We start from the raw sequence: 15,568 nt of genomic DNA, 5'->3' as shown, positions 1-15,568 counted from the left end.
AATTAATTTTATTAGATTTAATTGAGTTTCTTTTTTGGGGAAGTTGGTGAAAAATCTCCAATCAAAACATTTATTTGGGTTCACTCCCTACCCACAAAATTGTGGTACTATGTCATACAAATTGTGGTACACTTCATGTAGAAATGTGGTACACTTCATGTAGAAATGTGGTACTAAAAAAGTACCTAGGGACTGAACACAAAAAAAGACGACAGCTGGAGAGTGAAGTACAATTTCCTTTTCTTTTTTTAGTTGGAAAAGTGAATCAATCAATAAATTTAATGTATAAATAAAAAAATAAAAAATAAAATTTGACCTGAGAACTTCGTAATGTGGGCCCAACCCATTTAAATAATAAATAAATAAATAAATAAAATAGATTGATTCATTCATAGGATTACAATTCCCAATTCTTGAAACATTTCAAATGCTTACAATTTCTTTGCATTCCCTACCCATTATACATTCCACACTTGTTACTCAAAAGCTTAATCGTTGGTTTTCGGATTCAAAAATCGTGGATGTCGCATCAAGTTGTTATGTTTGAGGCAGCATTCGCTACATTTTTATTTGTTTTGGGGTGTTTGGTTCAATGAGTGTTTGGGTATTTGCTGCTGTTTATGTTGAATTACGACCGAGGCTATGTGGGAGATGTTTTACGGAAGAATTTAGAATTTTCCTGGGGTAGATTTTTTAGTGTTTTCAACGCGGCTATGGATTATGCGAATGAAACGGGCATGGTGCTGATTCCCACACGTTTTGTGTGGCCTTATGGTGGGAGAGATATATATATCAGTGGCTCGTTTACTGGGTGAGAGTTAATTAGCTCAATCGTCAATGTACCAATATTGGAGTACTTGCGGTTTTTTAAATAGTTCCCATTTTGCTTTTGCATTTCCTGTATTTTGCAATTTTTGTGATAATTGATGGAGTCTTAATGCTTTTCACAAAAGGTGGACGCCATGGCCTATGACGCCAGTTGAGGGTTGCCCTACTGTGTTTCAGACCATTTGTAGCTTGCCGCGGGGTTATCACCAGGTTGGTTTTGCATTTTGATATCATGTTACCTGGAATTAAAGAAACTCTACTTTCTTGAGGAGTATCTGAGTTTGGCTGGGAGATGCAATAAGTTTTAGTCCTTATCCTTTGATCCATGTTGATTTGTTTTTTCGAGGCAAATGTTCAAGGTGCTGATTTTGAGTAGTTTGTGTCATTAATTACATGGGCACATGTTTATGTACAAAATAAAGGGCTGGATTGTCCGGTAGGAAAAGCCTTCACTGTCTCTGAGTTTCCATCATTTTCCCATTTTTCTTGCTCCATTTTGATTTGCACGTTATGATGTTGACCAGTATTAGATTGTCTCTGAATTTATCTTATTAGTCTCATATTACCCTTTTGGACTTTAAGATGTAACTGGACACATTAGTGGTTCTATTTCATTTTTGTCCTGTTTTTTCTTTCAGGCTCTTGTTGGTCAAATCATTGATTGCGAATTGCCATTAACTCTCAAGTATTTAAGTTTTTATTTTCTCATATACACTTAAGATACTGATATTTTGCTGGTTTCCCTTTTCTTTTATTTTCTTCTTTTTAAAGATAGCATGCATCCCTCCTATCTTGTTACAAACATAGAGAACTATTAAAACCTCTGCAGATTCCTCCAAGTTTGAACAAACGAAACACTTCCTTGAACTTTAAGTTCAATGTTCTAGATTTTTTTTTCTTCTTTCGCATATAGCCACAACAGGCCCGGTTGTCCTCTATCCCTCTACTCCAACATATGAGTACCAAGCACCACCACGTTCATTCCACCATGACAAAGGCATTGGTTGAAATGTGCAAGCAAGGTGTTTCTGGTCATATCTATCCAGTGAAAAGTGGGACTGTGGTCTGTCCAAACTGTAGACGGTTCTTTGATACCTTAGGGAATAAACGGACGTATGAGCATAATTATTAAAAGCGTGCGCCTAGGCTATAGGTGCACCCAGGCACAACACTTGAAACCAGCGCGCTTAAAGGGTGTGCTTTTGCCTGGGCTTGAGGCATCCGAGAGGTGCAAAAGCATACACTTTAAAGAAGTGGGCTGATATTTTGTAATAAATAAAAATTAGCTCGAGCCCAACTAATTTTGAAGCTCAATTAGCAAAGCCCATGACTATTTAATGATAAAAAAACTTATTGTCGCTCATTTATGCAAGAATTTTTTATCAGAAAGTTCAGAAGTCATCTATACAAACTTTTATTGTAATCTTCCACCTATGATGATGAGGAGGATGAAAAAAATTTGATTAATTAAATGATATCGTAATCTTCTTTGCAAACTTTTACTCTAATTTATTCTACAATCATGATTCATTATTGTTTTGGAAGATGACAATGATGATATACTTGAAGAGGATGAAGAGAAATTTGATGATTTAGATATTTGAAGTTTTTTTATAATATATTATGAATTGATGACTTACTAATAAATTTAAGATGATTAGAGTTTTTTCTTTTGGTTATGATTTACCCTACATTATCTATTAATGATTTTTTATTTATAATTTTTGCTATCTTTGTGAAAAATATTTAATTTATGTAATCTTATAGTATAAATCAATTAGTATATATTGAATTTTACAATGCCAAATGTGTTGTACTTCGATAAAGCGCGCGCTTCGTCTTGTGTCTCAGGCTCCAGGGTACCCAACGCTTTAGCGCGTCTTGCGCCCTAAATAACTATTTGAATGAGGAAATTGCTTAATGGGTAATGATGATCTTGGCTGTTGAATGACCCGATTTGACCTGGAATTTTAATCGCCATTCTCTTCTTAAATGTTGGTGGTTGTGCTTGTTTAGCAGTAATAATTTATATGTTAGCCAAAATTATTTTTAAATAGCATAATCCAGAGATTTCTTACTCGTCAACTATTCACTAACTAGAATTCTCCATAAAGGACCATGAGTTATATACTGCAAAAGAAAAAAAAAAGAATGTTAATGAGTGGTTTAATTTTGATTGAACTTGATAGTATATCCCTCTGTATTGATTAATGCCAGCTGTTTGAAATCTGTCATATGGAACTACTGTTTCTTGCAGTACAAGTTCGTTGTTGATGGTGAATGGAGACATGATGAGCACCAGCCTTTTATCAGTAGTAATATTGGAACAGTAAATACTATCCTCTTGAACAGGGATTCTGATTTTCATTCTGCATTATTAAGCCCTCAAATGCCTCACTCTGGTCACGTATCGAGCATGGACGTTGATAACAAGGCACTTCAGCACATGGTATTGCATTGCAGCTCTCATCTTTACTTGTATCATGTGTGTCTTCTGTTACCCTTTTTTTGCACCTTCAGGTTTTCAACTATTGTTTTGATAACTTGTGGCAAGTAATTTTGGCCCTTTCCTTTGAAAGTAGATAATCTTGTTCTGATCAATTACAGAAGAACATTGATTTATTCATTTGTCAATCTTTACCATTTCCTTTCCAGTCCGCCCAATCTGAGGGTGTGCTTCAATTACTTGCTTGACAAATTTTCCCTTTTTATTTGTTATCTAGTATTCTTTAATACTCATTGCTGCAGTTTGACCTAATAATTGGGAAATGAATTGGATTTGATAATTTTTGTTCTCTAGTCTAAAATACTTGACACATTCAAAGATTGACTAACATTTCCGAGTCTGCAGATATTATGGTTTACTATATAATTGTTTTCAACTGTTTCCAATGTCTTAACTTTTCTGATACTGTGTGTCAAAAAAAAATTTATTCTGATACTGAGATATAATACAATGAAATTTATTTTGTGTCATTGATTATCAATCACATGAAAAATTAGCCTGAACTGTCACATCCAAAGATTCACTCCTCCGACGGCGTGTCAAATGGGCCATTACCAACGATGTCAGATGCAGATTTGGCGGTATCCCAGCATCGTATTGGTGTGTTCCTGTCTACTCACATGGCATATGAGTTACTTCCGGAATCTGGAAAGGTCTGAGCAATTATAATTTGTCCTGGTGTTAACTTTTATATGCATCGCAATATTTTTTGCATAAAAATGGAATTTGTTTGCAGGTTATTGCTTTGGATGTTGACCTTCCTGTAAAACAAGCATTTCATATTTTGCATGAGCAGGTACCTTATAATATTATTTGAACATTGGAGCTATTTCAAAGGCCCATGGACGTGGTTTTACTCTATCAACAAACATTGACTATCTGTTTCACCATCACATGATTACCTAGATTATCGTCACATGTATATTTGATAGCTGAAAACGGTGAGACACTTCGTATCAAGTGACAACATTGCTCGTGCCTTGATAAACAAGAAGCACAAATTTACATTTACAACACCAGTTTTGCTCCTCAAGTTGTTGAATCCCATTGGCTGGCATTTGCTATATCTAGAACAAAAATTGATAGCTTGATAGTAATTACTAACTATCATTGCACGTGCATTTTTTTTTTTAAAAAGCTCTCATTTTTGTAGTTTCCTGATCATAATGTCTATAACAACCAAAAGTGTTGTATTAATGTCTGCCTGCTAAAATTTTTTTTGAATGTTACCGTTGTACTTTTCTTTTCTATGCTTTTGTTTACCAACTTTTTTCTACTACATGCATCATACTTCTGAACGAAATGATTTCATGCAGGGAATCTCTCTGGCACCTTTGTGGGACTTCTCAAAGAAAAAATTTGTTGGAGTTCTTAGTGCACTAGATTTTATTTTGATTATGAGGGAGGTACAAACTGAGCTCCAAAGTTGTCTTTTTGTAACAGAAAGATAATCGATATTTTTAGTTTCTCTCTCCCGCCCTTCTCAATTTTGGATGAGTCACTAACTTCATCTTCAATTGCCTTTAGTGTTAAAAACAAAATATTCATCCAGACATGGTGATTGATATTATGAAGGGTCCCATGTAACAATTACACCTACTATAATAACATTGTATACTATTCTCAGTGCTTGAGGCACAATGGGAGACTCGATTTGTTTCAAAATTATTAATGCATTACTGAATATAAAATCATATTAGGCTCTGTGATGGAATATTTTTGAACTTCTTGGTTTGATGCATAGTTGTCAAGGCGCTAGGCGACGTCAAGGCGACGAGCCACTGCCTATCACCCGAACGCCTAGGCGACAAAAGGCGATCGCCTAGCCACGAGGCGATAATATAGAGAGAATGTATTCTATATTTATGTTCTACTAAAAATCAACTATTAATAATAATGAACTATATGAAAACCTAAATATATAAAGCTTCAAGTTACAAAAAACAAAAATATCTCAATATTGTCGATAAATCAACACATTCAAATCTTATGCTAGACAATTTAATTTTTCCAAAACAATCTAGACTCAGATCAATCACTTTCTAATTCAATCATTTCATACACATCACCATCCTCCACATTTTCATCAATGTCTGAATAATCATCTTTCAACACATCATCATCAAACTCTCCCTCGTCAGTAGATTCTTCATCTACATCCATTGGTGATTGTAGAGCATGAGTAGTTTGGCTTGTCATCCGACCTCTTCGTCTTCCCCTACCTTTGCCTCTAGAAGTTGAAGCTCCTCTATAAATAGGGTTCGAGGTCCGTTGTTGTCTAGTATGTCTGGTTTCTTCTTCTACTCCAGCAGCCTCTGCTACAACGTTCCATGTCAAAGTATCATCATCATCATCAAAAACAGGTTCCTCTCCAGCTTCCATCATTCCAATCAACCACTCATTATTACAATCATCAATATTCCTCAAAACTATAGGATCTCTTTTATCCTTCTTAGCCGCACGAGCCTTGAGTGTTTGATTGTACTTCACATATACCAAATCTCTTAGTTTCTTGTGATCGAGTCTATTCCTTTTCTTTGAATGTATCTGTGACACGAAACCATCATAAACTATAAATTGAAAAGAAAAGTGAAAGAAGTCATGTAATACCGTAATAGTATTTACTCACATGCTCAAATATGCTCCAATTCCTTTCACAACCCGAAGCACTACATGTGAGGCTAAGAACTTTGATAGCAAATTCTTTCAAATTTGGAGTACCATTGCCAAACATTTTCCACCAATCCGCTGAAAAAAAAATGTATCTCATCATTTTCATTTGATATTTAAGTATTTAACTATTTAACTTCTTGCAAAAAAAACACATACCAGGCGCCATTGGTTGGTCTTTATTATTCCTTGCTCTAATGGCAAATTCGTTGCCGAACAATGACTCCGAGTTCTTATATACCGGCAACTCCTCCATAATAATCTTATCCCTCACGTCATGGCTTGGAATCAATCTTTGTATGCATGCAAACAACCCATTTGTGACTTCTGCATCCGTCTCAACTTTCGGATTGTGATAGTAAAAATATGGGTTTAAGTAGTATCCTGCCGCGTGCAAAGGATGATGAAGCTGATTATCCCATCTAGCATCAATAAATTCTAACACTTTTTTACATTTCTCTCTGTTGTAATCAAAGGACTTGAGAATTGTTTCTTTTGCTCTGTCCATAGCTTCATAGATATAACCCATCGCTGGCCTTGTTTCATTGTCGGCAATGCGAAGAACCATCACTAGAGGACACATCACTTTAAGGGTGTATGTCACATTATTCCAAAATGTAGGCTTGAAAACAGTATCATTTGCCTTCTTACCATTTATATCATTTGACCATTTACTTTCTATCCACTGGGTTGATATGAACATTCTCTTCAAAGCCTTTTGTCGTTTGTGGAGGCTTTGCAAAGTGAGAAATGTAGTAGCAAAACGAGTGACTCCATGTCTTGCCAGCTCTTTGTTTCCAGTAAATTCTCTAATCATGTGCAAAACACCTCCATGATTGTAAATGTAACCAACAAGAGAAATTGCTCTAGAAATAGTCTTCCGAACCACCTCAATTTTGCCAATATCCTCTAGCATCAAATCAATGCAATGAGCAACACATGGAGTCCAAAACAAATTCGGTCTTTTTGCTTGTAGAAGTTTACTTACAAAAAAAGGAGTACAAAACAAAAAAGAATCAAATTATGTTATATGTAATATAATATCCAAGGAAATAAAATTTCAATACTTCACTTACCAGCTAAAACATAATTGCTGCCATTGTCTGTAATCACTTGCACGACATTTTTCGCTCCCACACGCTCTACAAATCTATCAAGCAACTCATATAACAAGGTTCCAGTCTTGACATGGACGGATGCATCCACAGATTCCAAGAACATTGTTCCTTTGGGTGAATTAACCAAAAAGTTGATCAATGTTCTATGCTTCCTATCAGTCCACCCATTAGACATAATTGAGCAACCATATTTCTCACATTCATCTCTGTTTTCTTTCACCATCTCATTTGTGTAGGCAATTTCTTTCTGTAAAAGTGGTACCCTCAATTCATGATAACTTGGTGGTTTCAAATTCGGCCCGTACTGACCTATGGCTTCAATCATTTCCTTGAAGCTATCTAAATGGGCAGCATTGAAAGAAATCGCAGCTTGATACATGAAACGAGCTATCTTTTGAACTGTTCGATCTCTAAGCTCTTTATCACAAGCATCGTTTATGTTTGTTTGCCTCAATTTCCCCCCTTGGTTTTCTTCTTCATGATAAAGAGATCCATCGGCCCTTTAACACTGACACTGCCACTGCCACTTCCACTTCCAGTTCCAGTCTCGTGTATGGAAGTCAAACTTCTCTTTTTGCTTGGTTGTACATCTTCTTCATCGTCTTCATCTTCATCGATATCAAGAAAGCAAAAATCTTGCTTCATTCCACCGCAAGCTCTCAATGTTTGCTTCTTCTTTTCATTCATATAATTCAACAGCTCATCACGGACACTTTGAGGACACTCTTTGCATTTCTGACATTTTTTGAATTCCCAGCAATATGTTGTTTGGCTCGAAAAATTCCTCCATTGGACGTGAAGCCACAAAACCTACACGTCACACTATTAGTATCATTTGGATTTTTCAAATAACAATGCTTCCAACCAGGGTCTTTCTTATTATCCCCATCTGGTTGTGTGTTTTCTGATTGAGGATGAGAAGCCATACTAGGCTATTTTTTTAAAATAAATGCAAAACAGAAGCCTGAAAGAGAAGAAGCCTGCGGCAGAGAAGAATAGTTGAAAGAGAAGCCTGAAAACAGAAGCCTGCGGCAGAGAAGAACAGGTCCAGGAAGCTTCAATCTTCAATCGGCAGGGGAGAATGGTGCGCAGAACGGCAGAAGCTTCAATCGGCAGGGGAGAATACGTATCGACATGCAAAACTAGGCAATTTTTTTAAATTAAATTACTTATGGGCTGAAATTAGTTATGGGCTTATTTAGTTGGGCTTTGGGTCATTAAAAAATAAAGGAGAAGCCTGCTTATGCGATGCGCACAGGCTGCTGCAAAGAGGCGGAACGCCCATCGCATGGAGAAAGGCGGTTTCAAGGCGCTAAAGGTGCTCGCCCAGCCATGCACGTCGCCTGGTTGTCCATAAGGCGCTGAAGCTCCGCCTAGCGCGCGCCTCAGGTGCGCCTTTGACAACTATGGTTTGATGGTTATCATCCTTTAATTGTAACATGTCTTTCTCAGCATACTATTGAATTTTTAGAAACCCCATGCCTTTAAGTTATCACGTCTTTGTCATGAAAAAACTGGTACTTATGGTACGTGATTTATCAGTTAATTTTTTAGATGTTTTCCTTGTGCAACACCTTTTAGCACATAATTTCCGGTGCAAGATCAGAACTTGCTCAATTCGTTAGGACCGTTGATTGTATTCTTCCATTTTTACTCATGCATAATTTGTGTGAATGAAGAATTGATTGCTATAGTTGGTGTATAGTAAGCAATTAAAAACTTTTCAGTTTTTTACAAATGGTGTTGAGTATTCTGTTGGATTTTATTGTAAGAAACCTTGAATTGTGCTTTTATTTTTCAAGTAATGTTTTCAATTGGTTTGGCAGCTTGGCAGTCACGGGTCCAACCCAACAGAGGAAGAGCTCGAGACACACACTATCTCTGCTTGGAAAGAAGCTAAATCATATATGAACAATCGTATTGATGGACAAGGGAGTGCAGTTTCTAGACAACTTGTGCATGTTAGTCTTGATTTTGTTGTGTTGCATGCTAGATTATAGTTTTGTACTGGAACCTGCCACAAACAAGTTTTGGTGCTCATAAATGAATGAAAATAACAGTTGGAATACCATCGTGTGCTGTATACTATCACACTCTAAACTAATTTACAAACAGATAAATAAGTTCATTATTATTTCTACCTTTTTCAGCCTGTAGTTTGAAGTTGTATGAGATTCTTAAAGACATTTGTTATCTTCTGCTTTTGTTTGTTTTGGTATTTCAACAAGATATGACATTGAGGAAAGTGTTCAGTCTCTGTAGCAGATTAGATTATATGATGAACTTACGCTGAGTGCAAATACAATTGAATTTTGTCATCATCTGCAATCCATTGGTTGCTTGTCTTGTGCGATTTGATTTGCAGATGGACTATTATTTATGTTGACGTGATAAGTTTCAGGCTGGTCCAGATGACAGTCTGAAAGAGGTTGCTTTGAAGATTTTGCAAAATGGTGCAGCCACAGTTCCAATTATCCATTCTCCTTCTGAGGATGCTTCAAACCAACATCTGTTATTTCTTGCTTCTCTTTCTGGGATACTGAAATGTGAGAAACTGAAATAACTGCTTATGTTATTATCATGTGCATGTGTGATTGCTTAGAAAATGATGTGTAAATCTCTTTCTTTAGAATAGAAAAACTGAGGAAAAGGTTAAATAACTGGTGTGTGTATTTTGTTGTGATCTTGTTCTTCTGACAGGTGTTTGCCGTTTTTTCAAAAATTCAACAAGCGTGTTACCAGTACTTCAATTACCAATTTGCGCAATCCCTGTTGGCACTTGGCTTCCCAAAACTGGAGAGCCAAAGGGGTGTCCGCTGGCTTTGTTGAGACCGAGTGCTTCACTTAGTACAGCACTGAATTTATTAATTCAAGGTAGCTAGTAATCTTTAGATTGCAAGTTCTCTATAAAATGTAGAGCACCTTAGACGTGTCCATATCCCTTCAATCATTGCCTTAATTCAATCTGTCAACTGCGTTTCTTGTCCTGAAATAATTCACATATACATCAACTAATTTATCGTTAATTCTTAAACATTTCAATTGAAATCTGGTAATTCTTAGAGAACTCCCGTCGACAATTGTTGCTGTTTTAGCGTGGTTAGCTAAGTTTTGTTTGAGCCATATGTACTTTTATGATGATCTTATTTCGAACAATCTTTAATTAGAAGCATGTGAGACTGGATTTTGTTCCATGAATGGGCTTGAATATTCAGTAAATTATTAAGTTATTTATGATGAATTTATCTTTCTATGAACCTGGATCATTCAATGTGAATGCTCTGAAATTGAGTTTTCCAAATGGAATAGAAGAAATGAGTTTCTCAATTCTGTTAGTTGCATGCTCATACTTTTATCCATATTTGATAGCTCTGAGAATATTTAATCTTACATCTGGGGAAAAAAAAGAAAATTGTCAGAGAATATGTAGGTATCCGGTATCCCGTAATCAATTCCTTGAAATGATAACTACATCAGATTGCTTTATTATTGAAATATGAAAGCTTTATTAAGTCCATTGAAGATGATATTCCCTAGCTTTGATACGACACGAACTGAAACTCCTAATTTGGATCTCTTAATATCAGTTTTATTTACTGCAGCACAAGTTAGTTCGATTCCTATTGTTGATGATAATGACTCGTTATTGGACATATACTCTCGAAGGTTTGGAAAATATTCCAGTCATCTTTCAATTGGTAGTGTGTGTGTGTTGCCTACAGTTGATATCACTTATCAGCATTGCATAACAGTGTGCATTTATTTTTCAAGCAGTGATATAACTTCTTTGACCAAGGACAAATTGTATACACACATCAATCTTGAAGAAACAACAATTCATCAGGTATGCACTATCATTCAGTTTTCATTCTATGTTGCGGAAAGGTCAACTTTGTAAACATTTATTTCCATGCATTTAAACAGCTTGTTTCTAAATCTATCCTTGCAAGAAAAATCATTGACTGGGTGGACGAACTTTATATGAATTCAATGAATCCATCATGCTTTTGTTGGGAGATAATCATAAAGTAGCAACTGCTTGTTAATTCTTTGCATCGAGCTTATGGCAGGGAGCTATTATCTGCTTCCTTGCCGAAAAAAAGCATTGACTGGGTGGATGAACTTTATATGAATTCAATGAATCCATCATGCTTTTTTGTTGGGAGATAATCATAAAGTAGCAACTGCTTGTTAATTCTTTGCACCAAGCTTTTGGCAGGGAGCTATTATCTGCTCTAGCTCTAATCCTGTTACTTCTCTTGATTTTTCACAATAATGGGACTTCACATCACTTATGTAGGGGAACTATAGTTGATACTTATGTAGGGGAACTATAGTTGATGTAAGCTTCAGCGATCTCTAGAAACTGTTTACTAGGTTATTGAAATTGAAACATTTGGAAGGAAGTGTTTGTGACCTTTATTAACTTTAGATGTGAAACTTTGAATTGATGTTATCTTCTTGTTCATCACTACCCATTATGTGGATTATAGGCATTGCAGTACAGAGACGACCCCTTTTCTACTCATGGATACACGAGCCAAAAATGTCATATGTGTTTACGCTCTGATCCTCTATACAAGGTCATGGAGAGATTATCCAAACCAGGTTGGAAATAGCATTTGGTTCAATATTGGGTACAACTTGATATTTTTCTGCCTATGTTCCATGCCCTCTCCTTATATGGCTTTCTTTTGTTTTGTTTTCCAGAGGTGCGACGTGTTGTCATTGTGGAAGCTGGAAGTAAGCGAGTAGAAGGTATCATTTCACTGAGTGATGTTTTTCGGTTTCTCTTGGGAACTTGAAACCATGGCCACGACAATTCTTGCGATGCCATTTTACGTACATACAGTTGGACTGACCTCACATAAGTTAATAGGCTGAAAGTTGACAGAGAATGTGCATGATATTGGGGGTGTTGCCTGATTTGTGTGCCTGGAGGGCTAGTAGCTCCATTTTCTTGAAAAAAAAAAGGGAGCTGCCAGTCGTCGGCTTATGGTGTAGAGATGGAAAAAAAAGGAAAAAATGGAAAGATTTATTGGATTTTCCCCCCCTTTTTCTCCTTTTTTCTGAACATTCAATTCTTGAAATGTAATGTGTTGTATTAAAACTATTTATTTATGGTATATATTTTGATTTGGCGGATGCATGTTAAGGAAACACACAGTTGAAAAACAATATGCATATGCTGCTTTGGTCTTACAATGGAGGTTCTTGAATCAATCCTGTAATGAAGAATGTTATAATGATTGGCAAATGTCATCATTTAAGATGCTGACATTGAAATAATTAGAGATGTGATATTGAAATGACCTGTTCTGTTAATCATCTCTTCTTTTTGGGATAAAACCTACGCGAGTAAGTTCTTCTGTGCTTCACCAGGGTTACAACAATGCGTGCGAAGGAGCAGTAAATCTGATATGTTTTTTCTTTCTATTCTAAAGCATATATTTTTGGAAAAAAACATTAAGAAACAACATACAAGACAGAAGCATGGAGCCAAGTTAAAATATACTTTTGCACACCAAATTTTCTTACTTTTATCCCTTTAAAAAAAAAAATCTTACTTGTATGTCTTTTTTTAATGCATTGAACTCATTGGCAACTTTTTTTTTTTTACACAAAAACGTTTGTAAGATCATTTATCATCAACCAATGTGTCCAAGCATCTAATCGGACAGTGAGCTTCTATAGAAGAACTGCAAACCATATTGCACACTCATTAGCAACTCATAGATTTCATCTCAATATCTCCAAGGACTTTAGAGGCTCTTGCCCCATAATTTTAAGTTCTTTTGTAAACTATAATTTGGGCAATTTTATCGTATGAATGAATTATGTTTTATCTAAAAAAACTCTTATTTACTATCACGTACACGTGTGTATTCAATATTCTATTTTTAATTAAATTTTTAAATAATTATAAAATAAAAATTATATATTGGCCAATAGTTGTGGGCCCTGGAATTATAGTATTATCATTATCTTATACTTATAGTGGCAGAAGCGTGTATAATTCTTGATTTTACAAAAGATGAGAGTCACGGTCTTGCTAAGTCAATATTTCCATTTCCTTAATTTTCATCATATTTATGTTACTGAAACCCTGTAGCTGAAATTTACAATAAACAAAAATAAAATAGATGTTAAGTCTTTGAAACTTAGTCAATGAATAAATTGGGCTTCTATATAGTTAACACATAAAACAATAATATATCAGTGCAGTAATTTAATATGAAATGACATGTATCAGTAGTAACGTATCATTGTGAAAATATCATGTCAAGTGACATGCGGTAACTGTTCAGGACTTTGAAGTGAATAACGTAGTCTAAAGAGGTGGCTCCCACCAACATTCATTGTTGCACTATTTTCCACGTACTCAAGTAAAATCTGTACAATCGATCATTTACGAGAACTCATATTTTCGGACCGATGTCATGTTGTCCAGATGAATTATATACGAGGTTTTAAACATGTTGTTCATTAGACTCACAATTCCATGTCGAAGCCACATTGTCAACTGGACTAGAAATATTGTATAGACCGTTTTCTAGGCTCAATTCATCAAGTCATTCAATCTGTAATAGTCGATCGGTAACCATTCAATAACCAATAAATCCAGATATTCAAATTTGCAATACAATATGGCAAATAATTTGTGACATGCACAACATGATGCAATAAATGAATACATCAGTAGTTTATAAACTTTACTGTAAATTCGAGGCCAAATGCCAAAATCTATTATTGAAGAAACCGGTAAGAAAACCTCACGGTAGAGAAAATATCATCTCAATAGTTTACTGTGGGACCCCGTGTTCGACATCTAATTCTAATAATTATAAATGAGGGAAATTTTTTCAAATTTTCTAAAATAAAAGGGACAGAATCTCCCCTAAAATAGGAGCATCCAAAAATATAAAAACATGTCCCAAACAAAAGCTAAAGAAACAAAGACAGTTTTAACAAAACAAACGATTACGTAAAACACATAACATGTGGATCACAGACCGACATAAACATCAGCAAAATAATTTACAAGTCCCAAATGTTTGAAAATATAAGTTTTAACATGCCAAAATAAACCAGTGAGCCAAAATAATCCAAGTATCATCAAAGAGCTCCTAAGACCCGAGAATCCTACTCTAACTCACATCTCCTTGCTTGAAGCTGGACTCTAGCATCCCAGGCCTTGCCTCACATACAGTCAAATACATGAAAACAAGAGGTAGCCGATATGCCTGTGAGTATAAACCCAGTATGATACAATCAATAACATATGAGAATTAAAATGACAACTAGTTCATATGAAATCCATAAACATGAAATATAATGCAATGGATGATCAGAAGCTGTGGCTATCGATAAATCTCAAGATCAAGTGAATCATCTGGTCATAGAGTACCCAAGGGAAGAGAATCCCCAGGAACATCCACCGACTCATTCGCTCGGGGTGGGGTGCTGTGTTCTATAATATCAGGACTATGGTGCGCATATAGAGAGTGTTCAGGCCATAGTAGCGACCTCTGCATACACTATGCCAACTCAATTATAGCCTCATACGTCCAACAAATCAAGGCGACCTCCACCATATCAAATCTGAAACGAAAAGTGGCTCAAGATACAATGCAATGATGCAAATCAATATCATCAACTCAATATCACATCTCAAGACAACCATCATCAACAAATCACAAATAATTCATCGAGCCATAGAATTTACAATTTAAAATAAAAATGATATTTTTACCTCTTATGTTACCAACCATAACATACCTTTCAAATATTACCAAAAGAGATCGAAATTGTGGTTGAGAAGTCTTGAACCCCAAAAGTCTACCGTAATATCAACAAAATACAATATCAACTAAATTCTTATTCCATCCAAGAATTCGACCCAAAACCAACTAAATATATGATATACCGATAAATAAACCTCGATTCCCTACCAAACAACTTAAAGTAAATAATCTTGATCCAACCCAAGTCAATACTTCAACCGAATCTGAAAAAACATAAGTCAAGAACTCGGATCATTTATCCAAAAAGAGCAGTTTTTGTACAAAATTCATAATTAATTCAATACTGCTTCAAATCAAGATCCGCAAATTGGATATGCAAGAAAACTCAAAGTCCAACAATTATTCTTCACAAAGTTTTGTCAAATAAAGTTATTCTCCAGCCGTTCATAACATGAAACATACAACATAATTCTCAAAAATTCTGTATCAGCACATATCTGACACATTTTAGTATTTTGAGCATAACTTCCTCAACACCCAATGGAATCAAGCCAATTTGGTACCATTTCAAAGACAAAAAATGTTCTATAACTTTTAGTTGAAATAAAATCCAGAATCCCAACCAATTTATCCCAGAATTCAAATAAACATAAGGAATGGATACAAATCTGCATTCACTCGAAATTCCAGACTAGTTTTAG

At 35.4% G+C, this 15,568-nt stretch overlaps 2 protein-coding genes across 6 annotated transcripts; one reads left to right on the top strand and one right to left on the bottom strand.

The window, feature by feature from the left end:
- Nucleotides 1–393: 393 nt before the first annotated feature.
- Nucleotides 394–12,327, top strand: LOC140960825 (sucrose nonfermenting 4-like protein). Of its 5 annotated transcripts, none has more exons than XM_073419107.1 (13): nt 394–811; nt 954–1,038; nt 3,086–3,277; nt 3,853–3,987; nt 4,071–4,130; nt 4,651–4,740; nt 8,949–9,083; nt 9,524–9,668; nt 9,823–9,996; nt 10,725–10,788; nt 10,897–10,966; nt 11,625–11,730; nt 11,833–12,327. In XM_073419107.1, exons 1-13 carry the CDS (start codon nt 621–623, stop codon nt 11,925–11,927), a joined length of 1,542 nt encoding a protein of 513 aa, XP_073275208.1. In that variant the 5' UTR covers nt 394–620; the 3' UTR covers nt 11,928–12,327. The 5 variants fall into 5 exon arrangements, with proteins under 5 accessions (XP_073275208.1, XP_073275212.1, XP_073275207.1 ...); XM_073419106.1 differs by having other exon boundaries at nt 395–811; nt 11,616–11,730; XM_073419111.1 differs by lacking the exon at nt 9,823–9,996 and having other exon boundaries at nt 11,616–11,730.
- Nucleotides 5,295–8,057, bottom strand: LOC140960826 (uncharacterized). Its single transcript, XM_073419112.1, has 3 exons — nt 6,164–8,057; nt 5,964–6,082; nt 5,295–5,881 (listed from the first exon to the last, which is right to left on the bottom strand). Exons 1-3 carry the CDS (start codon nt 6,918–6,920, stop codon nt 5,366–5,368), a joined length of 1,392 nt encoding a protein of 463 aa, XP_073275213.1. The 5' UTR covers nt 6,921–8,057; the 3' UTR covers nt 5,295–5,365.
- Nucleotides 12,328–15,568: the final 3,241 nt, after the last annotated feature.

The sequence above is a fragment of the Primulina huaijiensis genome, chromosome 16 (genome assembly GCF_012295235.1).
Source record: "Primulina huaijiensis isolate GDHJ02 chromosome 16, ASM1229523v2, whole genome shotgun sequence".
Lineage (NCBI taxonomy): Eukaryota > Viridiplantae > Streptophyta > Magnoliopsida > Lamiales > Gesneriaceae > Primulina > Primulina huaijiensis.
Note: the sequence above shows the minus strand (reverse complement) of the source record. Positions and strands in the feature narration are given on the sequence as shown.